Genomic DNA, 26,380 nt, shown 5'->3' with positions numbered 1-26,380 from the left:
TTTAGAATCAGCTGACAGGTCCCATAGCCTATCCCAACAATGTCGCACAAGTCGTTGATGGTACGACGTCGATCTTCGTGAATGGCCTGCCGAATCTTTGTAACATTTTCGGGCGTTGTGCTCGAAGATGGTCGTCCAGAACGCTCGTCATCATCGACAGAGGTTCGGCCATTTTTAAAACGTGAATGCCACACAAAAGTTTGCGGACTCCCCAAATGCTTGCTTTAGCATATCATAGGTTTCCGTAGCCGTTTTGGCGAGTCTTTGGCAAAATTTGATGCACACGCCATTCCGAAATCGCAGGAGGGTCGGTGTAATGCACTACCAAATCGCCCGTAACTAAGAAACAAATGCTAATTCGATGATGCCGGCTGGCACACTGATTCACTATGAATGTAGGCCCAACCCCTTAGCGGCAGAAGCTCTTACTACATCCGGTTCGCCCTCTATTGACACAGTCTTGAAACTTTCTGATCGCACCTCCATCACCACGGAGATCATTAGGATTGATGTTTAGTCTACTGAGATTTGAACCGGGGACCTCCCAAAAAGAAGTCCAGGTCATGATGAGAACGGGACACAGCTAAAAAACACAGGTAACAAGGCGTCGTCAAACAGAATACAGAGTGTAATATATTTATAAAGTCAGTTGCTTAATAAGGGGTGAAGTGCTTCGTTCTTATTCACACTGGCTGGTCGAGCTTTGTCATCCCTAATGTATACAGAATGTAGCATCACAATAACACTGAAACCTTCCTTTTGTGTTTTTTTTGTATGAATTACACTGGGTTAGAAGCACACACCGCCACATCCCCTGCATCACGTCTCATTCATCTTCATGTAAACAAACTACTGTTTGATTTCTGACACTTCTTCTTCAAATCTCCTATTTTCGTATTTTCTCTCAGCCCCTATCCACACCCCAACACACACCCCACTTCCTCTTTTATCTTGTCTTACCACCCTTGTATCTTCACAGAACCAGTTGCTGATACTTTCACGTGTTTCTTTTAACCAAAGTGTTTGTGAGTGTTCTTGAAGAGTTTTGAAAGACATTACTACCACAGCTGAAAGTTATTAACCCTTTGAATCTCGAAGATCTTCATTTCCGAATTCAATGAAAACACAACGCGTCTCCCTTACAAAGATAAGCTGGTTAATTACTCTTATAAAAATAATAGCTGTTTATTACGGAAGGCATACGAAGTCGATGAATACAATCAGCGGGAACAATGCACAGTTAATTAATTTTAAAGTTTACGGTATATAATATGAGAAACCACTGTGATTTATAAGGAGTTAAGAAAAAATCTGCACAGTGAAAGAGCTACCACATTTGGCGAATCGTCCTCCAAATGTAGAATATAAAAATAAAGACACTGATGTTAATTGATAGCTCGGAATGAAAATAGTTAATTTAGCGATATGAGAAGGTGAATGGGTTCGGTAATGACTGATTAATATACTATTAAGCGACGTTTCGAAAAGATATATCGCCTTTATCTTCCGGAAATTCCAAGACAACTGGTGACTGCATGGTGTGACGCGGTTTCCAGCGAAATAAACTGACATGGAGTTCAATTACGTATTAAAACTCGAACATTACGAATCTAAAACAATATATTGTAAATTGTGTAACACCTTTGCCATTCCTTACAGGTACTCGTCCTTCGTCCCATCTTGGTCTTCTTGTGGTTACTATCATTCTATAATCATTCTACATTTTATAAAATTTTCATGTCTGTATGATTTTAATGACACTAGAGACAAACATTTCTGTGATCCTAACCTCTGAGGCTGGCTTAACAACATTTGGACTATCCCGGCTATGTCCCGTGCTCCAGAAGACGCCCTGAACACGTCAGTGTATAACGGGGAAAAAACGTCCCTTATGTCACAGATTCCCAAACTTCTGACAGTCTGTCCGTGGTCCCACGTTTTATCATTCGTTCCTTGTCCTGCAGCCTTTATTACACAAAGCTTTTGTGAACTGCAAGAGATCGAGACATCCATAAAGAATGGCGAAATTAAGTGGATGGAGAAAAGAAAAGTTCAAGAAAGGGGAAAAGTAGGAAATGCGCGGATAAACGAGAAGTAAATAAAGTAACACCATCCGGGATGGAGTGACAGCTGAAATGGGGCGCGGGTTAAAAGGGCGGCTAACAGTTGAAGCTCACCCCAAACTCCTACAAGACAATCCACTTAGTATCTGAATCAGGTGGGGAGTGGCCAAGGCGAAATCGCTATCAGCAGTGACTGTCCATCCTGCCTAGACATCATCCCATTCCACCTAACTGATTACTTTCTGTTAACAACAATTCAGGAGCTCCACACAAGAAGCTGTAGGCTGAGACCTGACGTAAACTTTCATACAATTTCAACCCTTTCCACAATATGTAAGATACATCGTTTTTCTAGTATGGGTTTACCAATGAAAAATGTACTTTCCAAATAACTCTTAAACAATTAAAGTTACCCGTGATTTTCTAAAAGCGTTGAAAACAACGAAACACGGAAAGACACGACAATTACCTTTAAGCTTAAAGGTTTCTAACCTTTGTAGGAACCAATTTATACCCAAACATTAGGTCCCAGAGTATAACATTCTCCCAAACACAGAGTCCTAATTGAAGAAAAACAAATCTTAGTTTTTGAGAACAAGATTCATTTGTTATTTTTAAAAATCGGTAAATATTTCATTTACATGGTTTATTTTACTTGTCCTCTCTTCTTCTTTATTTTTTGAAGCTTCTTCTGTCTTTCGTTTCCTCTTTCCAGTCCCTTCGTCTCATTTGCCTTCTCTTTTAATTCTCAATCAACCTTCACATTTCCTTGTACCCTGATTCTTTCTCCCTCACATGTTTTTATTCCTGCGTAATTATCTCATTCTCCCCCCATTTCGTTTCTTCCTTTGCCCACGTATTTACGTTTCCTTCTTCCACTCTGATGCATGACGAACTTGCTGTCTCCATTTCCATGCTGACGTTTCACTCAATTGCACACACGCACGCAAAGTGCCGCGAGAGGAAAGTTTTGTTTGCTTTGATTGTGAATGTTGTCACATATGGAGTCCATCACTGACGTGAGAGCAACAGGGCGGGATATTCAATGGGGCCAAAGGGAGAGAAATGTTCGTGATATTTACCCTTGGGGCTTCTTTTTAAGTAGACCTGTAGAATTTTCAAAAGAAGATTACAAAAAAAAAAATAACGACGTGTTAATAATATTAAACTTTAGGTAAAGTGAGAAGACAAGTGAAAAAACAGTAACGCGTCGTTCAGGTAGCGGTCGTGTTTTATACCTTCATTTGATTGGCCGCGGTGTTCAGTGTTTCAACATGAATATTTTCGTGCGACTGAATCGAATGAGCCGATGGTTCAGGTTATGACAGATATGCAGATAAAAGGATACTTGCTCTCTATTGCATGTAATCCACTGCTGATAAAAGACCACTGTTTGTTAGGCTTGGCTGAACGCGTGGGTTTGATCGTGCGATACGGAAAATTTTGAAATGTAGTTCTGACGAAGGCGAATCTGGTAGAAAGAAACGGAAATAATGCTCCGGTGGGTTCTGGCGGATCTCCAATCAGGAGATCAGTTATTATATGACAATCGTTGCTTATTCGTAGTTAAATAACCTAAGAAATCATTTCATACCGAGATACATGTCTCTGTAAAAACTTTTGACAGCGCAAATGAAACTGAAAGCTAAGTATAGATCTAGTGTGACGAATGTGTTATTTTACTTTTTACAAGAACTGTACCTGAAAGATGCATATTCTTTTTACCATAACACACTTTAGAGTAATAAACCAAGTGACGGTAGTAATGTTCCGACCTCATCATGCCTTTATATCGTAGCCATGTTGGTTTTAGCAACGCGAATATGAAAAGACTGCAGTGGCATGATGTTCATACCAGATTTCATGAAAATCCGCCCGTTTGCTCATGACTTGTTTCGTGAGATCAAATACACACCGGTGAGTAATACTTGGACCATTTAAAGAGTGTCTGGACTTTGTGAGTTACGTAGCTTTAAATAAAATTGAACTCTAATTATAAAAAGCAAATAGATAAAGATTTGAGGGAGGAGCGTGTGGACTATTTAATTTGCTCTGAAAGGGCTGATAAAAATTACGAGAACTTCAGTAAAGAGAGCAGATAACTTGAACGAGTTTCAAACTGGGTACCTCCCGACTGCATGTCAGTGAACAAGGGGATAGAAACAGCGTGTACCTACATGACTGACAAACTATTTTATGCAAAATCTTGTAAAGAAGGCTAGAAATTTACCTTCTGTGAGGGTAAAAACCACCACACATCTTATGATATCTTTCATTCCTTTCTTCAAAAGATCAACTCAATACTTTTTACTTTAAGCGGTTTCATAGCTTATAGATTACATACGGAGTAAAATAACGCAATAAATCTGCAGCAGTGCGGCTTACCGACCGTTTTCTGATACAAACATCCCTTCCATATGCACCCCCTCTGCCCCTCCTTGCTGTCAGTCATTCATCACCCCAAAGATGTGAGGGGGTGCATTCCGTGTGGATTCACCAGCCGCCAAACGAACTATGCCATAGGATTTTCCCTCCGTGATCGTCTTGGAATGCAGAGGCCGGAAGCATTCCGGTGTTCGAGGGTTAGATCAACATTGGCAGAATCGGATCTGCTCTTAGTGGGTTTATATCTGTCAGGGACTAGTGAGGGAGACACCGCTAGCTAATGGGGTAGATTCTGTTTGCTTCTTTGACAACTATTGCAAACATTACTCCACGTGGACATATTTGTACAGGATATTCAAATATTAGAGACATGAATCTTGTCCCGCTCAAACACGGCGAAAGAAGGAAAAAAGAAATAAGACGAACATTTTACGAATTGTTTACGTGAATGTATAAAGGGCATAACAATCAGTATAATCGGAAATTGATTACATTAAGAAAAATAAGTGATTGATAAGGGACGGAATGAGTGAATGAGTGGACATCTGTAACCTTCTTCTCTGTGAAGAATTTGCCTAAATAAACATAAAACGTTTCTGTGAATTCAACAAGTATTAATAGGCCTATTTAATTACATCTCTTAAGCAGATAGTTATAAAAATACACAAAATAAAGGTAAAATATACCAATAATAATTATAGCAGAAAATTATTTTTAAACGATTGAAGAGAAGAGTAATTTCAGATTCAAAGTACAGTTTTCTAAGATTTAACATCATGAATATATCTCATCACAGTGTAAAATGACAAAAACTAATAAAGGAACACATAGAAAGATATGGGGATAAAAATGATACAAAGGCAGAGAGAATTAAATAAAAGTAAGACTGAATACAAAGGTTAAAATATAAACAAGAGGATATATAAATAAAATTAGGAATAGGATAAGATATTAGTTTAACTTAACAATGGAATAGCAGTAATGACAGTCTCTGTTAACGTAGCCCACTAACTTTACCACTGTGGCCTGTAACAAGTGGCACTCATGGTCACAAATGACCCTCCACGCACGCACCTACTTACAGACACAGCGCGTCACCACACAAACAAACAAATACACGACTTAGCGTTAGACAACAAAATGGTTTCAAACGTAGGACGTGAAAAAGTGGCCTGAAGTCCTAACTCAGGCACAAAAACCTAACACGCGAAACTTTTTAACCTCGATTTACTATGGTTGTTTTACTGTTACAATCAAGTAGAAAGTTCTTTATTTTTATTTTAACGAAACACGTTAGGCGCCATGATTTGTGTGTTTAACAACTTAATGTTACGATACAAACTGCTGTAAAGGTCTGTTCTAGACGGAACGTCCTCTGTAATCGCTGATTGCTTCTAGTTTGCGCTACATTTTGTGCCTAGAATGAAAACTGGTCGTCAAAATGGGGAACCTACCAGTGGCCTCATGTTAACAAGCGCATTACAGGGTGTTTCGAAACAAATCACGTCTTATGAGATGTTAGGGCTTTCACAGCGGACCACATAGCACGGTGTAAAAATAGTTAGTAGTACCGACGTTTCGACAGAATTCCTTTCTCGTCCCTTTTAGTTAAAGTATAGAAAAATTTATATAAAAATGTAGCCGAGGAGTGGGCAATTTCTTGACTAGCCGACGGACTATTAGATCCTCAAGAATGGAATCGCTTCGGTGACTAACCAAAGTCACGGAAGACGAGAATCATGACGAATTTCAGGATCAGTAAACTTAGGCGTAGTAAAAATAAATCTGTATGCCATAAAATGTGTTTACGATTCATCATTTTAACACTGAGTTGATAATTTAGATGTAACATGCGTAAAATTAATATTGTTGCAAATCTTTAACTTTCGAGAGCCAGAGGTACAGGTTTCTTTCACTGATCAATTTACATCAGGGTTTTGCAACGACAAACCTCGTGTGTAGCATCGCAAGGGTTAAAATATTACGAGGGTCGCTCATTAAGTAATGCCCCACATTTTTTTTCTCAGCCAATAATGAAGATAGAAAAGTGTACTTTTACATGCTTGAGATTTGATGTTTCCCGCGTTCGTGTACGGAGTTTCAAATGATTCCAACCGATAGCGGAGCTGTAGTGAACTGTTAAAATGGCGTCTGTGAACGACTCTCGTTACAAGCAACGAGCTGTAATTGAATTCCTTGTTGCTGAAAAAGAAACGGTGGTGAACATTCATAAACGTTTGTGTGCTGTGTATGGAAGCTGTGCAGTCGATAGGAGCACCGTTGGTCGCTGGGCTAAGAGAGTTAAAGCTTCAGGAAGTGAAGAAACCGAGCTCCGTGATCTGCCGCGCTCTGGGCGTCCTGCCACAGCCACCACTCCAGACATGTTGAACCGCGCGGATGCCATTATTCGTGAGGATCGGCGCATCACAACTCGACAATTGGCCCAACAGCTTTCAGTCAGCAATGGAAGTGTGATTGCAATTATCCAGGCTCTCGCATATTCGAAGGTGTGCGCAAGATGGGTTCCACGAAGTCTCACAGCAGACCACAGGATTCAAAGGAAAACGATTTCTTCTGAATTGTTGGAGCGTTTTGATGCTGAGGGAGAGGTCTTTCTGTCCCGGATCATTACAGGTGACGAAACCTGGATACACCACTTTGAGCCAGAGACAAAAAGGCAGTCAATGGAGTGGCATCGTCCTCAATCACCGAGAAAGAAGAAATTCAAGACAACTCCCTCCGCCGGAAAAGTCATGATGACTGTCTTTTGGGACAGTGATGGGGTCATTCTTGTGGATGTGATGCCAAGAGGTGCGACCATCAATTCAGACGCGTACATCAGGACCCTGAAAACCCTCAAGAAGCGTTTTCGACGAGTTCGGCCTCACAAGCATCCAGCAGAAATTTTGCTCCTGCACGACAATGCACGCCCTCACACAAGTCTGAGAACCCGGGAAGAAATCACCAAATTGGGTTGGACGGTGCTACCCCATCCACCCTACAGTCCAGATCTGGCACCCTCCGACTTCCATCTCTTTGGGCCACTTAAAGATGCTATCCGCGGAACAAGATTTGAAGATGACGAGAGCGTGATTCAAGCAGTGAGGACATGGCTACGTGCACAGGACAAGAGCTGGTACCGGCAAGGCATGCATGCACTTGTTCCACGCTGGCGTAAAACCGTACAAGTTGATGGGGACTATGTGGAAAAATAGTATGTGTAAAGGAAACATTGATTTATATTGTCACTAAATTTGAGCCATCTTGAATAAATATGTTGTGAGGAAAAAAATGTGGGGCATTACTTAATGAGCGACCCTCGTATATATGCAGATGGGGCGGGCGCAGAACTGCTGGCTCCCTGATGACAGGAATCAACTTTCAGTTAGAAGTTCAATATTGAAGGGCTCCTTTGTACGGCTTCTGCTACTTTCAGTCCTACGTCTCGTAGACTACGAGAGTTTTTCGAGAGGGAGGGTACCGCCCCCAGACCTGGGCCTTTTAGGCACCCTGGTCAGGGCCTCCCTGAACTTCGTAGTGAAAAGTTTTCAATCAATCTGTTACTCTTCGGGTCACACTGTGTTACAAGTACTGCTCGTCCCTACAGTGTATCGACGTTCAATCTACCGTACCAACGTCGAGGTCCAAAACTTTGTGTCGAAAGTTCACATATTTGCGAACGATGGTAAGTAATTAAAATTTCACTCATGATGAAATTAAAACAGCGCAATAACCCAGAAGACGGATATATTCAAATTAAAACAGGTTTAATATGGATAATACGTATTACAATGTGATTAAGAGCATTCACCTTTTCATCTGTTGTCTAATACACAAACGTGAAAATATACAAAACTGACGTTGTACCTGTTGTTTTCTCTGGGTATGAATCTTGGTCTGTCACGTTAACGGAAGAATACAGATTGAACAGGATATGTAGGAGAAAATTCGGATCTATGAGGGATAAAGTGACAGGAGGTTGGACAAAATTGCTTAATGGGGAGCTCCATCATTTGTAGGCCTACTCTTCGTAAAACATTATTGGGATCTAATCCAAGATGAAATGGGTGGTTCATGTAGCGCGCATAGTGGAGACAAAAATTACGCACAAAATTTGGTTGGAAATTCTGGACAGACAAGGCCACATCGAAGACCTGGGAGTAAATTAGGAGGATAATATTAGAATATATTTTAAATAAATGGGGTTTCTTTTTGCCACCGAGAATTTTAAGGAGATGGTGAATTAAAAGAAGTAATTCCTTCAAACCCTTTGTACACATGTTGAAATAAATATTGAAATAATATATTTGGTTTAGAACTATATACAGAGATCTGTGGCCGCCTAACACTAGGTTTTCACGGCCACAGTCCTTACATACGTAGCACTATTAGCACTACTGCTTACTACAACTACTCACTAACGCTACTCTACATAACTATTCCTTAATCCCTAATACTATTTACATAACTAGCACACATGTTGTAAACCATACCGACAAAGTTCCTAACAAACAGCAGTTTCTGTTCCACACGATGAATGCGAGTGAGGCGGATTAATTTGTTTTTAATTTATTACACAGTTCGAGACATCGATCGTATGCTGCAGTCTGTATGAGGCGATCCGCCTGGCGAGTTAGTCACTTGGTGTGAGCCTATTACCTATCACATGTCTAATGCTACTCTAATAACAGAGGGCGTAGAGTAGGTTAGAACATAATACCCCCTGTTTCCATGTACATTAATGATGAACTCGTGTATGTATCAGTCAGTACACTCGCAGTGAATTCTCCGTCATTCAGAGACCTCAAAACTCTGCGTTTTGTCACTGAGAACAAGATCCATAAGGTGTACTTTCTGGAGGGACAGTGAACCCCGATCATGCACGTTGGAAACTTCCATACGCAGACAGACAGACAGACATACTTGAGCGAATCCATGCGGTGTTCTTCGCTCACGCTAGAGTGTCGTACAACATGTAATTTATCTTCATACTCTCGGCGCCTTATTACGAGTTAAGAGGCAGGATTTAAGAATGAAATACAACGGAATGGAAATTTTGACCTTTCACATAACAATATTGAATTTTTAGAGATAAAATTGAAACATGACAAGTTCTACCTGTGTGGTAGAATTTTCTATGTTTATTGTCGTTTTGCTTTTAACGTGGATAGAAATTTTGCGTGTTTTTATCACTCCCACGTAAACCTACTTCAGTACTGCGACTTTTGAAAATGATAAATAGTTCTATCTCTAATTCTATGGAACAGAGTCCTCCTTGGTAAAATAATAGTCGTTTGCCAAGAAATTTCAGCCTTTTGTTTAAATAGATTGTTCATTGCCGTGCTCTGAAGAGTCACTCTCTAATATTTTGTTTCTATAAGATCGAGTTTCTGTTCCAGATTTAAATAGTTTCTTTCCTTTAGGATTCCACACTGAATTTCCATATTCGGTTCTCTTCTGCCCCACGCGTGCTACATGCTCGTCTGCATTCCCCTCCTTGTTTTGTTTTCTCTTATAATATTCGGCGACGATCACAAATTAATATTTCCCTCAGCATCATAGTTATTACTTCTGGTATTTCGTTCCTCTCAGGTAAAAATATCGCCAAAACCCTGTTCTGAAACACCCACAATATATGTTCTTCCCTCACATTGGGAGGCACAACATAATACTTCAATAAATATTACATTATTTCCGAGATAATGATTACGGCACACGAATTAATTAATACAAAAATGATTTTAATCTGTGATCGAAGTTTCGAAGCAAGAATAATATGGTTAGAGAAAGGATTTCTTTTATAACCACAATTTATAGCTATGCAGTTAGTCCATTGTTTTCATGAACCTCTTTCTACAAAATCGTACTAAAGCATAGTACTTTACAGATTGATATCAGCAGATTCAATGCCGCAGATGAGCGGAAACTCTGCAGGAGACGTTTTTAATATCAAACCTACATATCCACTGCATCACACACCAGCGATCACAAGAGTAATAAGATACACAAAGCGTTGTTATGGAAGCACGCGAGAAGTGATTTATGATACGATCCAAGTGTTTTAAGTAATTCAGTTACGGTGTTCTGAGGATTCTGTTTTATTTAAGGGCACATAACAGATACAGTGGTGTGATAGCCGAAAGAGAGTTACTTTTATTAGTGCCGGTAATACGAATCTCTGTTATGCAGGTTTATACGAATCCCGGATCATATGTTTCTGTTCGTGTTTTCCATTTCGATAACAATTTTACTCCAACTTAGATCAACTCGTATACAGTTATCTCACGTAGCAAGATAAAAGGGAAAGTAAAATCCTCTTTTCACTAGCACATTACCCCGACAAGTTGTAAATCGATACACGCTTTAAAATTCGGCTAGAAATATTATTTGACGTGTAACTGATGTTTGTGTGTGAGAAGTGTGAAAGGAAAAAGTTTGAAAGACCTGAAGCTCAGAAAATTCCATTCCTGACTCCACTTTAAGGTCTGTTTTTAAAAGGGCGTGTATGCTTTAAACCCTAGAATAATATACGTCTGCAAAACTTCGGCTTTCGGGGGTAAGACGCGTCGTTTCAGCAAACATGGCAGTAGCCATCTTCAGGGCGAATATATTGATTGAGTGTTTTCCAAAAATGCAGTATGCGGTCAGTGTGATAGCACGGATCTTATTGGCGGAGGGATAAATTGATCTGCTGCCCGTCCGTCTGTACGCATGTAACAACTCCAGAACGGTTGAAAATATGCTAATGAAATTTGATATTGGGAGGTTATACAAAAGTTTTTCACTTATTCCAGTTTTCATCAGAATCACACAACAATAACGGGCACCTCACACGAAGACTTTCTTGCGTTTCTGAACCCCAATGTAAGACGATGGGGTATCCGTCGGCCAGCCACAAAAGTCAAGGATAAAATTCTGTTAAACGCGCCGTAATTGTTACGTTATAAGTAGGCCTCAGTTTCCATACTTGTCATTTCGTTCTATAACAGTAGTTTCATGTTTATCTCAATACCATCAGTGCGTTACTTCGTGGCCCAGAATCCAGTCGCAAGAATCCATGATTTTACGTCCAGCAGAGTTGTGTTGCGGGTGGCAGTAACGCCCCTGAGATGGCGAAACTCTCGTCGTCTTCGTTTGTTTACATGTTGTAACTGCTGTGATTCCATTGAGGAAAGACAGTTGTGTAAATATTTACCATTATCTTCACTTCAACAACGTTTCTTTGTTTCTGTGTAACGAAAGGCCCTGTCACTCAAATTCTGACGTTTACATTTTTATCTTTCGGTCATAAATGTGGCATTTCTTTCTTCTTGCTTCAGAAAGTCGGAAAGGGAGAAATTAATAAAGCGTGTTCATCTGAGATGAACGTAGATGTGAGACAGGAGACGGCGAGTGTGAAGATCATACGGCACAACATCCAGGAAAACAACCAGATTTTTTCTTTATTTCTTGCTACAGAATTTATGATGATAAACTATAACGTTCTAAAAACATGTTATAATATTTTAATGTGAATGAATTTATTTCGTTGTTTGTACAGCACTTAATGATAACAGAAACAGGGCACAAAATCATTCGAGGAATATGAACATTCCTGTCTGCAGCCCGTAATTTGAACTGCCACACCCTGGACACGACGCAGACCTCTGCATCTAAGCTGCAATTTTACTTTTGACGCCATAGTTTTTGAAATAACCTGTTAATTTGATACGTCTTGAAGAAATTGAAACTAGGGAATGAAGTATGCGTAATGACTGGCAACTAGTTCAGTGTACAGGAGACTTATCTGGCTGTCTTCTTGTGTGCAGGTGGAAAAAGTGGAAGGGTCTTCTTCGGCTCACCACCACCTCCACCATTCCCCGGAAAGTTGGGGCGGGGGCGGCGGTCCTGCCTCCTCGTCATCTTCGTCCTCTCCGCTACCGCCGTCAGCTCTGCGACGCCATCGCCCCATGATGGTGGACAGCACGGGGATCGGACCTGGGCCGTCATCAGGGCCCCCTGGGCAGACGTCTTCATCCACTGCAGGAGATGACACCACGGCGAGCGGCGTTGCAGGCGGAACAGTGTCGGAAGGGAGTGTCAGTGAATCCTCGCCGCGGCAGTGCGGGGTCCAGTCCCTCGTAACCTCAAGGGAGGAAGACGGTGAGGAGGATGGACAAGGTGGGGAAGCCGAAGATGCGGTCAGGAACTGGAAGCAAGAGGGGCAGTATCGCCTCGTCCGACAAGAGCCCTGGACAGAGGTACTGTTTGGATTACCTCAGAGACTTTTAAGTTTAAAGCTACTGAACTCGAAGCACTCTCCACCCCCAACCTTTATTTTTAATTGCTAAATAGATTTTATAGTAGATGTGTTATTGTTCTTGTGTGGAGTAATAAGATTATGTTTCTCGTACATTGAACGATATTGTTACCCTATGTGTCTGTCAGATATATGCTTACACATAAACGTCAACTGATATTCAAAAGGGAATTCGCTCCACCGCGCAGAAAGATGCCTACTACTCTGTTTTGTAAGAAGCACGTGGCTAATTGCAATAGCATGTACGTCGTATTAATTAATTAATGTATTTACCTTGTAGCAGACAGTTGGTGTTACAGATGCATGTAATCCCGACAGGAACTCATATAACCCTCTGGGGACCACAACTGAGACAGACTCTTTCAGTGTGTTTTGTTCGCTAAGAAAGATTCTTTGGAAACGTTTACCCTTAGGTCCACGTAAATAATGGTCTGCTGCTTACATCAATACAGACAGCAATCGATCGATTGCAGACTACTGCAGAAATCTTGAATGCTGTTTCCCATAATATAAAAGTAGAAAACTTGGTAAGTCTGACACTGTTAAATCATGACTTCCGCCTATGCATTTTAAGTAAATTGGATTTTTCCAAACCTCTGGAGACTTCTGAAGTGTTATTCATCTTGAAGATTAAATAAATTCGTAATAGCAAGTGGATTTTTTCTAATCTATAAACATTATGGAATCAACGCATGGATTTCTACAAACATATCTTTATATAAATTCGCATTTATTTTATAGAGTCAGGGGATTCTCAACTGTGAGAGTAAGAAAAGAAAAACTTACATACTTGTCTTATAAAGAGGAACGACTAATTAGTACCGCCCAAGATTTCAGTATTCCTCTAAAACTGAGTGTTTCGTTTAATTAAGGAAGTGGAATCTTACATTTTGTTTGTATCGAGAGGCCATGCTGATTCTAAGTTTAGAGAAAATTGTAGATGTATTTAACTGTCTGCAGACGAACTCTCAAATTATTAATTTATTCTAATCGTCTAGGTTAGGAAATTGTGAATAAAAACTAAAGTTTTAATAAAATTATGGTTAAAATTACTTATGGATTTATAAATTTACTGTCTTAAATCGTACTGCATCTTAACTAATTATCCACAGTAAAAATGACAAATACCTTTATGATTAAATCAAGAAAAAATTCTTACTTTTTTTATATTTCCCGTCGATATTGGATTTTGGTGTAATTGTAACGTGGCGCATGATACTTAGTACGAACAAAGGTTTGTTGTGTCGAGTAGGCTGGTAGAAGTTTATCGACTTTTCAGAGTCCATCATCAGGGCTCATCGCCCTGATGATGGAGGCAGCAAGCACGTACCAGACTACTCGGTGTAACAACATAAAAGACATTTATCTTCATACTCGCCGTCCTGAAAATTTGAAAGTTCTGATTCCGTTAATAATTTTCCCTCAGCTTTACTCACATTGTTTCCGTAAGAATTAATTTGTTTTTCAGTGTTGGTGTGTATATATAACTAATGCTGTTAATTTGTTTGGAATTTATGCCCGATTAATTGGATCCCGAATGAATGTAAATAGCTCGACATGCTTCTGGCCCCGCCTTTCCCATGTTCAGTTATCATGCATAGTGATTTTATTGAAGGTGTCTGTGATGAGACTTCAGTTCCTTTAGAATTACCGGCAATTGGAAATTTTATATAATCGTTTTCGAATTAAAATTCATTCTTTTACATCAGTAATGCTCTTGAAACCTAACACTGTTCCTGGTCCAGTTAACAGTAAAAGAAACTTGCAATACGCGGATTATTAATAGACATAAAAGCAATAGTCCTATTATTTTAATTGTATAAATTATTCCTAGTTTTCTGGGCGATTACTTGAAAACAAAAATACATTCCAATAATATAACGAATTCATAGCTTTCTTTATTAATGTGTCTTTGCCTTTCAAGTCTCACAAAAGGCCACTTGTATGATGTGGAATTGATAGTGAACGGTCATACTCAGAACACAGTTGTCTCTTCCTATCTCTGCGATGATAGGTTTATGTTCGTTTTGCCAATGATGAAAAATGTGCAATGGAAATGTTAGTTATTTTCTGCATCAAGTCTCTCCTTGCCAGAATATATTAACTTATATACAATCGAAGATATTGGATCGTAATAAAAAGCGAAAACCCAAATATTTCTGCCTCATAAGCAGAATGTATTAGATTGATTTTTTTTATTTTGTTCGTGCTGACTTAACACCCGGAAGGCCAGTTACAAAGTAAGACCTAGTCAGAAGCAAAAGACATGGAGAGAAGGAACACGCAAAACAAAATCTTTAAATCAGGGCAATTTATGTAATATGGATGATAATGTAAATTCGACTTAAGTCAATTTTGTGAATAGAAGTTGTGAAAGAAAATGTACATACACACAAGTTCATATAAAATATAATATAAAAATATAATGTGTAATAGTATACAGTGTAATAGAAGGATAGTAAAAATTACAAAACGAGGCGTTTCATAAATTGTAGCTGCTCTCCTGCTTTTGTTGTTAGGGCAAAAATTAAAAAAGGCGATTGGGGTTTCTATTACGCATTTTGGAAATGAATAATGGGGACAAAAGTTTGGCCATGAAACCTCAACGGAAAAGGTAGCTTGGATGATATAAACGTAGAGTACAGGATAATATTAAAATTGATCATAAACGTAATTGAGTAGAATAATTTGGCTCAGCATAAGGCCTGTGATGGACTTCTATGGAAGCGATGATAGACTTATAGCTCCACAAAAGTGTAATTCCTTCATCAGTTGAGCATCCACAACTCCTCAAGTCTAATTTGTAGCCTGTCAAAACATTGATCTTGATTAAACTGGCGTTAAGAGAAGCCCGTTCTTAATAACTCTGATTTCTGAGAAAAGTCCTCAGAGCCCCGAAACTACGAGATTTGCCCCTTAATATTCAGGTACATAGCCACAACGTGGAATGTTTATTTCAGCTGTCCTCTGCTCAAGCTTAGAAATGGCTGCATTTCCGTGATACATCCTGACGTTTCAGATTTACACGCAAATAACGAATGTTACTGGCACACAAAAATATAAAGTTTATTCAGCAACAGTCCAACAAGCTATAAGGGATTTCTTGGGTCTACAGATAGCATTTTTACGTCTTTCTAACTCCTCTGAGTGTGTGTCACTGATACAGCTTACCAAATCCTTAGTTCAGGGCCCATAAAATCTTCGCTGTTTAGAGGTTACTAATAATGGGAGGTTCCAGACTAAGAATTTAAGTCTGAGTGATTCCACTTTGTAAACATAAAATTAGTTTAAGTTCTTTTTACTCGCATAACATTTAATATGGCACGATTTTTGTATCACAATTTAATTTCTTGTTATATCCGTAAACCCAGGATACAAATAAATTAAATGTCCCTGATGCTGCAGAGAAGTGTCGCATGGTCCGTTTTTCATGTTACCCTCGTCTTCCGCGCAAGGCCTTCGTGTTATTGTGGGGTTTGTTCGGCGATGTCAGGGCAAATTGTTGCAACTCGTAATACTTCGGAGCCGTTAACGTCAATCGCCAAGGCCCTCCTTTTCCTACTGAGCATGCCACTTTCGGCACCTTCGAGAAACATTATCTCGGGGACCTCTATCGATTTATATTGAAGTCTCCCGGACGTGACTTGGTTGTGAAGAATAAATATGAACCGTGGGTTGTGTCTGGGGCCATTTCTTCTTAATGTAAGCACACTTGACGGTCATTTCGTGGAATGAGTGCCTGTAGATACCCCTTTTTTGGAAAGAAGTATTTCTGGTTGCACTGACAGATTCATAATATATAAATAATAACTTCAATGCGCCCATTTCTGAAAAAAGAGCTATAGTTACCTTCTTTCTCTTTATTTGTTTTAATTCTTTATTTTGTTTTGTATTTCTATCTGTCGCATTGCCTATATACGTATATACTTATCTATCTAAATATAATTTATCTCTATCGTTCTATCTCTCTGTATTTCTTAACCGCCTCCTTATTATTACGCGTTCTTCATTTCCCCACTCTTCCTTCCTTTACGTTGTTTTCTGGCGTTCTTTGTACATATCTTCTTCCAGTTTACCGCTCGTTTCATATCTGCGTATTTATGCTTTTGTTCAACGAGGAATTTAATAAATGATAACTGCCAAATTTGTAAGAACTTCAAGCGGTCCTTTTAGCCATCAAACTCCCTGTAGTACGTGATTCCTGGGTCAGTTGTTATTTTGCTACGTTAAGGGACTGAAGTTTTCCATTCGAGAAGTCATAGTGAAAGTTTTGTCATTAACATCACGGTTTTCCGGAGACGTTTTTAAGTTATTTTATACTTTCTTCATGACTTGTGCAGAAGTGAAATAGAACATTGCCGTACTGTTTTAACACAAACCTCCTACGTCAAATAATGTACTTTATTGCTTCTATGTGTGTAACTAGGCTCCTCTGCGCTAAAAACTTGGCGGTATTCCCTAAGACCCATCCAGTATTTCTGTTTTAATATGCAAATCGGCGCTAGTTGAATTCCTTACATTTTTGACCTAAACGTAAATAATACTTGAAAACGTGTCGATAGATTTTCCTGAATATGCTATCAACCTACGTGTATGCTGTTGTTTTATACTTAAAGGTTTGCCTGAACAGACTTTAAAATATATCAAATCTAAAACTTCTTGACGATGGTGAAGAGTCAATTTAATAAAAATTTTCTTGGATATTATCCAAGAAAATTTTTATTCAATAGACTTTAAAATAATTATTCATAAATATCTGATTCTACATTAGTAAAAAATACAGTATTTATGTTTAACTATTCTTAAACTTATCCTGTGTTTCTTGTGTTCATTATACAATATATATTATGAAACAGTGAGCACGGATTAAAATATTTTCTTATTTAAAATTTGCATTTTTCAGTCAGACGTTCCTGTATTTTTCTTTGAGGAATCAATTTAACTTATATCGGAAATATTAGTGTGTTTCCTTCATAACCTGAAGATTTTATAAAAAATTATTCCTTCTACAATAAGATAATAGAAATATTGTTCTCCCACGCAATTTTTAAGTCATTCCCGCAAGGAAAACGACATTTCCGACACACTCAGATTTAATATTCCCGCTTTTGATACAGTGTTACAAGATATCTAGGCAAATGTCTCCCAATAAGTTAGACTTAAAATGGCATATAATAGTGATACGCGTTGTAAGCTTGTATAATCGTGTTTCTGTTGACGGAAGTCAGTCAGTCGGAAAAATTCACAAAGTTTTGAACTATGTGTACGGAGACTATACTCTGAACAGAAACGCGGTTTTTCGATAGGAAAACCAACTTTGTTGATAAGGCAAGTTGTTAAGTGGCATTGAGAGGCGAGACATCCGCTTTACCGACAAGAAATTCTTTGTGCTTTCTCGATGCCTTGAAGCCACTGGGATGGAAGGTAATTATGTGAGAAAGTTTCACTCTTATTAGATTTATTTTCGGCGAGTGAAACTTGTGTAATACTTTGTATACGACTTTCGTATGAGCTGATCAGAGTTAAACGTGGTGTAAGTCAACAGAGGTACAGAAAGACTCTTTTATGTGTATATTTTCAATTTATTCACACTAGTCAATAAGAATACGTTATTATTATAGTTAATAACATATCCTGTAAGTACACCAAATAATCTTACTCGTCTCATTTGGTATTTACGAGAAGCCTAATGTTATATAGTTTTAAAAAATATTGCTTTCTCTGCAACTCTGAGTAATTCGGTCGCACACACGCATATATAACAGGAGACTTTTAAGATATAGGCTGTTTTAAATTATATTTTATTAGAGTTTCTGAGTCGTAACCAATGAATACATTATGATCATGAACCTACTGGATGAGGTAGAGTTATAAGTCTTGATATTCTTATAGTTACGTTTTACAACATTTAAATAAATAATTTTTAACACAGTTCTCAGTGACGTTCTAAATAATTCTTAAAAATGACTCGCAGCTTATTAAGATTTTGACCAGATTAAGTTGTCCAGTCTTTGTCGTTGTTGACTAACTTATTCTCAGCCTTATGGTTCAGTATATAATTGAATTGTTTTTCGTATGTTATCGAAACCCAACACACTTATGCAAACTGGACACGAGAGCAGTTTGGAAATGTTTGTGAACATCTGTCACTCAATATAACCCCTCTATTGGTTTCTACTGAAGGGTGTCGTTGTTGTCTTGCTGATGCAACTTTAGATGGCTTTTGCTGTTTAACTCCAACTTGTTCTCTGCACTCTTGTACATATCAGTCACTAATTATGTGAAATAGTATTCGTCTTGTGCCCTCTTTACCTCTTCACATATTCTAATATTTGTGCTGTTCACTTAATTGTTTACTCCACTTCCTTGCTTTTCACTTGTGGATTGTCTGCAACTACAACCCGGAAAATTAGTGTATATTTCTTCAAAGACTGTATCAGAGTTGACTCGCTACGGTGTTGTAATTTTCCTTCTTCTGTTCTAATTACATACATGCTTCTGTAGTGTTTGTGATATTTAATACGAGAAGTAAACTAAGCTGTAGCATGGACAAAGTATCACATAATGTGGTATGTAATAGGAATGTAAGTAACAGATCGTAAATGTCAATGTTGTGTTCCTTATAATGTAATTATTTTATTATAAGAAGTGGTAATCCAAATGTACAAATGTCTTCTTTCAGATTACGATATTTCATTACTTATAGACAATTATTTAAATCACTGAATAGTCCCATAATTACGTCATTATGATACTATGACGCGTTTTAGAATTGTACATTTATTAAACTTTTTTTGCCCTCAGGCAGTAGGATAAATGAAATACGTTGTGGACGAATCTGTTGAACTTTTTTCATGTCTCGTTTTCTTATAAAGCACAACGTTTCGGAAGCCAGGCTGTGCTTCCGCCATCAAATAAGTGAGCGTAGTTTATCTCTGTCCCTGGATGCTCATCTGGTGGATACGGGTGCAAGCTTTACTCCTTACCTGGTGAAGGCAGCAGGACCTGGCTTCCAAAACACGGCATATTACAAACAAAAGTGTGGAAGAAGTTCAAATTACGTGCCACTTTAAAAGATACTGTCGTTACAATCTTCAGACTTAAAAAATCGTATTGTTTCACAAGGTAAGTTATTATTTTTATAAATACAAATTTCGAGTTTTAATCTTTGGTCTTCTCCGCTCGAAATCCACGTAGTAAATGTACATTATCAGCAAGGTTTTGTCTTCTGACGTACTAAGTTTATAAAACTGAAAAGTGTATTACTGACGAGGAAGAAAATAATTTGATTCTGTGATAGCCGTGATAAAATTATTTCATATTGCGGAAGTAATATTAATGACAAATTAATATTCACACATCTAAGTTACGCAATTTTAAAAATTAAGAGATGAGAGAATACGCTCAATATGAAACATTATTCATGTGTATTCAGTATTATGTTGTAAAGGCTATGCACTCCAGAATACTCCATTTTGTAGCAGAAATGTTTCTCTAGATTACAAATTATTTTTTGTTAGGAGATTATAAAGGTGCTGGATCAATGATTTAGTCTATGTCCCACTACACTTATCAATACACTGTATATCTATTGCCGTGTGAAATATCACGAGCACTGTAATATATAAATTAATTTTATTTTAGCCTAAGCAGTTTGTAAGTTAAAATAATATAGTGCAGAATTAAAGTTGCTCAGAAAGACGCAGTTCATCAAATAAATCAAGACTACCAATTTAAATTATTCTGTTCTGTTTCTTATAAATATATAATACATTCTAATTTATAGCCTTTTTTAAATTATCTGTTTAATCGTAGTCTTGCTGATGTTTGGAATTCTTTTTTTGTTTACCCCAAGTGTATGCATTTTAATTAGTTGTATGTGTTTTGTTGTATTGGTTATTCGTTAATTTTAATTTCCGTTATATCTGGATATTTTTGGATATACTATGTAGCTTTATTTTCAGTGCTTTGTGTAGCATGTATCATTTGTATTATTATTATAGTTTCCGATGCATGAAAATTATTACATTTATGTCATATTTTCTCATCTATATAATTATATAATAAGTTTACTATTAAGTGCAACATATCAGTCGTGGCATACATTAATTAATTTTTATGTTATATAACTGCAAATAACATTACGCATATAAAAATTATTGATAATTATAGAAATCAAGAGTATATAAAGTTTCGAAGAGTCATAGTCTCGTCTTATCGTGACAATAAAGGAAAAGTAGTCTTGATAAACATTTGGTAGGAATTCATACTGAGATCTCTTTCACTGCAGCACCATTCCTACACATGATCAGTACGACACAGTAAGAGGTAAACGTGATCTGGTCCTCTAGTGGGATTCGAATCCATGATCTCAGTGTCTTAGTAGTCCAAATCCACGCACGCCTTTAACCGCGAGCGTGATTCCTCTGTGGTCGAAGAAATAAGTTGTCACAAAGACAAATTGCAGAACGCAGCTGAGGCACGAGCAGAAAGACGGTCCATTGCAATGATTCACGGCCTTGCAAAGTACAGCGTAGTATTAATACGTCTTATTGCATAGGTTGACAGGGAAGGTAAATTACTGCAGGTGAATGGTTCCTCCTAGAAGGAACGGACCCTCTGATGGGCATGTAAATGGATATTGCATATAAATCAAGGTTTCAGCGTACAAACATTGCTTTATGTTCTGTTAGGTCTAGCCCAAAAACGTATAAAGTTAGTGCCTATTGAGTCAATTTTCACAAACTGTTTTTTGCACTATCAGAATCCTAACTTCATGGAACGCGGTCTTTGTGAAGTTAATAGTCGCTCAGCTGGTGAAGAAGCATCTCTACTTTTATGGAACCAAACTCTTTATTATCGTGCTTACAAGAGTCCGCCACTGGCTCCTTTACAGAAACATGTGAATCTGGACCACGCCCTTATATTCTACTTATTTGGAATAAATTTGTGTTTATCCTTCCATCTATGCCTATTCCTTTCAGGTTTACGATAGAAAACTTGTATGAAATTCTCATTTTCTACATTTCTACAAGCTCGGCTTATCTCGTATGTCTCGACTTGTTTTTATTAATGCCAGGTAAAGAGTACAAGTATGAAGCTTCTGAAAAAAAAAGTATTTCAAAATTGCATGTCTCCAGCAGCCAAATACAAAATACGTATTATCTGCTTCAGTTCATTGTTATATTGTACAATGACACATCAGTTATGTTTTTGACAGAACACGAGTATCAGAATTATTACGCTGGGTAAGTAATTTTCGTTCAGTTTTACACCACCAGCAATTTAAAATGAATATACATTAACCATGTGGTATGGATGTAAGCCTGGAGGATATACCACTTGTAAGTTCGAGTCATAGATGATCTAAAGTACTTAAATAATGATGGAGATGAGTTCAACACGCATTTGATATGGACAAGACACGTTTATGTGAAATAAAACAATTTCACGAAATTGATGAACTTGTTGTCCATTTGGGTTTTTGAGCCACAATTAATAGGGCTTCTGATGATATACCCCTACATAGATAATGAATACAGAATGTCCACAACAATAGGTTATGGCTTTAAAGATTTGCAGGTTCTTTTGAACACGAAAATGAACCATCGGTTTCAAGGAGGGCTCTGCCTCGTAGATTCAGTCACGTCATAGGAAACGTCTTTCAGATCCCTCGCAGCATCACGCAACTCAGTGTTTCTGTCTTATTCTCTTTGTTTATGCCCAAAAGCCTGGAATTGGAAGCTACCGTGACGGTCTCGGCGTAATGACACTGTGAGTGAAGATGCTGGAAGACTCATTCTTTATGCTGCGAGACTGTAAAAATCAATGTCAGAATGTCTTAATGACGCATTATATTTTCAGGCAAGAAAGAATATTCCCTTCTGCAAATGCGGACGGTGGGTCGACGAAGTCTTTATAGGTTTATGTGTTTCTTGTAATCGCGATTATAGCTGTTGATATTATGAACACATGTGATCAAACGATAAACGCTCTTGTACCAAATTGCATTTCAACACTTGGTCGAACGTCGTCACCTGATGGTTAGCCATTTTCATTTGTATTTCGGATGTCCCAGATTTAAACCTCGGCGCGGATATCGGTTAGCTATCCACACTAAAATATTTTGTGCTTTACCTCACAACCTCAAGGAAAATTCCGCTTCTTTCCACATAATTTACAATTCTTTATTCTTTAAAAGTCCTTATTATTCGTTGTTGCACAGCCCAGGCTGGTGATACTTGTTAAATAAACCACGTATAAGCAAAGAAATAGAATCTGTGCCTGTCCACCGGTTACCTGCAGGATAATTCTTGAATAAGTGATATTTAAGATTGTCACTGCCGCGAGTATAAATATGACAGCCCTCAGGGTATTGCGCCGTGTAGTCTCATAGAAAGCGAGTGTTTCCTGTCTCTATCATCATCTTACTGTATCGAACCGTGCCATGGATAAATCGCTTTGAAATCGATCTATGGTGACACGACCTCAGCATCGTTTCATCACAACTTTTCCGTGTGTAAATCAAACAAGGTCTCGCGATGTAATACAGATATCAATGATACCATCCGAACTATCATCGATAATTTGGTCTACACCCGGTCTTGTAGGTGTGTAAGTGTGTCGATGCTTCAGTCCTCACAAAATGTAGGCAGTTCCAATGTGGTTGCAATTATAATTTTATAACACCGTTTTAGTTCAAAGAAAAGGCCAGCTTCTATAAGCTCCAATATCTCATTAAATTTCATTAAGACGTTACGATGTAGATATTTGAATTTCCCGTACTGATTGTATAAAAGATCTTGGTGTCTTGTTAGACACTAAGCTATACTTTAATTGCCATGTAAATTTTGTTCATACACAGGCACTAAGGACCTTAGGGCTTATTCGTTTCATTACTTATAATTTTTCCTCTTTAGACAGCCTTGTTGTTTTATATAATGCTTTAATTAGGTCAAAGCTTGAGTATGCCTCGGTCGTTTGGAATAATCTTACACAGACAGATTCTAATAAACTAGAAAATATCTAAAGAAAATTTGCCAGTTTGTGCAATTACCGGTTTTTTCAGTTTAATATTACATGTAAATATGAATTGATTTTAATTACATTAAATTTTAGAATACTTTATTCCAGACGACGACATCTCGATGCGTTATTTCTTATTAATGTATTTAAGGGCAAAATAAATTGCCATTCCATTATGGACGCTGTTGGTTTACGTGTGCCGGCGAGGCAAATAAGAGAATTTTCTACTTTTAGTGTGAGCAGTGCACTACGACATAGTCCTTCAGCCAGGTGCGTCATCGCTGCAAATGACGTATGTAAATCTTTGGACGTATTTAGCATAAACATTGTCTCCCTTGAGCGATCGTTCTCAACAAGGGAAATGATCTAGCTTCGTTATCTGCTTTTTTGTATTTCTTTAACGATGTACATTTATATTAGTGTTCCCTAGGTGGATTATTTGTTTTTACTTATATGCCTTCATTTTTTGCTCTGTGTTAATATTGTTTCTATTTTGGGTTTGTCTGTACTTGGCAGTTACATTTAATACTGTACATGTATAAGTTTAGTTAATCCGTTTGTTTACTATTATCCATTATTATTTCACTATTATTGTATATATTATCAGTGTTTGCCTGTTATTGGCTTCTTGCTGTTGGCAAACACGTAAATAAATTAATTAAATTGAATTGAATTGAATTGAATTTACATTTCACTGGTTAGTAGCTGCACTTTCCAATAACTGGTTATTTGCAGCAACTCTCTGAATTAGTGGAACTGATAACTGCCATGTCGCTGTTAGTGGAGATCCCGATCACGTTTCACTGAACAGTAGCTGAGGTCGGCAGCTGAATTACCAGCAACCAGTTTGCTGCTGTTATTTAAATAACAGGAACTGGTAACTGACATTAACAGTTATATCAGTAGCAATTTACATTTCACTGGTTAGTAGCTGCACATTCCAATAACTGGATATTTGCAGCAACTGTTTAAATTAGTGGAACTGATAACTGCCATGTCGCTGTTAGTGGAGATCCCGATATCTTTTCACTGAACAGTAGCTGAGGTCGGCAGCTGAATTACCAGCAACCAGTTTCCTGCTGTTATTTAAATAACAGGAACTGATAACTGACAATAACAGTTATATCAGAAGCCATTTACATTTCAGTGGTTAGTAGCTGCACTTTCCAATAACTGGTTATTTGCAGCACCATTCTGAATTAGTGGAACTGGTATCTGCCAGGTAGCTGTTAGTGGAGGTACCGATCACGTTTCACTGAACAGTAGCTGAGGTCGGCAGCTGAATTACCAGTAACCAGTTTGCTGCTGTTATTTAAATAACAGGAACTGGTAACTGACATTAACAGTTATATCAGTAGCCATTTACATTTCACTGGTTAGTAGCTGCATCACGTCCTTTAACAGGCAGCCTGACGGATAATTAAATGTGAGACATTCTGTTCACTCCTGGGTTATTTTCTCTCTCTCTTGTACGTATGAATTCGTCAAGAACGTTAAAGTAGCTGTTATATCTGTGCATTTATTTTTTTTTGGGGGGGGAGGCTTGAACTAGTGGTGATGTTTGGTATTTTCTTTGAAGTATTAACTGGATTCTTAAATATCTACAAAACTACTTCGTGTTTCAGAGGGTTCGCTGAAAACTCACAAGGGTCAATTTGTTTACATTATTTTCCATGAATCGCAAGATCGTGGCCTACCCGTCATCATTTCGCTGTCCTAAGTCCCTTCGGTCCTGCCAAAGTTGGTCTACTTACATTTCGAAACTCCTTGCATGAGTGATCGGCCTTGAGTGGGACTCGAACCCACGGTCGCAGCAGTCAGGCGCACGAGGTATATATATTATACAATAATTTTCGTAAAGTGTTCAAATTACAAATGGTGGTCTTCTGCTTTGTTAGGCCGTGTACATGTTTCTTAATTTTCAGGCAGATTTGATCCCAGGGCCGGCAGAGCTCAGAGTTGTTGGAACACGTGTTAAGGTAACCTGCTCTGCGCACATGAATCACGAAGTCAGCTTACCGAAAGGGGGGGGGGAGATCGCTTCGCCATTTTGCTTGGGGCCATCTGTCTCCAGCGTTGCCATGTTGAGAAGGAACGTGTACTTTAATGACGTAAATTCGTCTATACGGAAGGGTGATTCGGCATATCAGCCGAGACATATTTAAACTTTCATTCCTCGGGAATGGTAAGAGTAAGGGTAATGTAACTTATATGTAAAATGATCAGTAAATAAGGACTTTTAAGAATCTGTAATGCATTTTGTTGTAATTATAATTGTTTATACATTTATTGTAAATTTAATGAACAAATGCGTACAATTTTCGATGTATCTGGCGCGTTAAGCGCCCGCCTCTCGAAAACCGTAAGAGATGGATCTGGACATATTGCGTACGAAATACGTATTACGTCTTGAGCTTTCCAAACCTGTTTTCAGATTTTACATATCACGAATGGTTTAGATTCTACAAACATTTATTTATACGAACAAAGGCGCATCGCACTTCACGCAGATTCTCCGGAACCATGGTCCCACTGTCAATTGTTAAACAGCGTTAACCAGTTGATCTTTGTAATGGTGAAGTGAAGTGTTTTCTTCGCGGTACGGACC

The 26,380-nt window shown here is 38.2% G+C and overlaps 1 protein-coding gene across 1 annotated transcript; it reads left to right on the top strand.

Annotated features, from left to right (window-relative positions):
* The first annotated feature begins 12,231 nt into the window (after positions 1–12,231).
* LOC147871838 (uncharacterized) lies at positions 12,232–25,800 on the top strand. Its single transcript, XM_087359907.1, has 2 exons — positions 12,232–12,688; positions 25,458–25,800. Exons 1-2 carry the CDS (start codon positions 12,398–12,400, stop codon positions 25,545–25,547), a joined length of 381 nt encoding a protein of 126 aa, XP_087216033.1. The 5' UTR covers positions 12,232–12,397; the 3' UTR covers positions 25,548–25,800.
* Positions 25,801–26,380: the final 580 nt, after the last annotated feature.

The sequence above is a fragment of the Zootermopsis nevadensis genome, unplaced genomic scaffold (assembly GCF_977971745.1).
Source record: "Zootermopsis nevadensis isolate Lab colony 2312 unplaced genomic scaffold, Znev_1.0 Znev_ptg000037l, whole genome shotgun sequence".
NCBI lineage: Eukaryota > Metazoa > Arthropoda > Insecta > Blattodea > Termopsidae > Zootermopsis > Zootermopsis nevadensis.
This window is presented reverse-complemented; position numbering and strand designations above follow the sequence as displayed.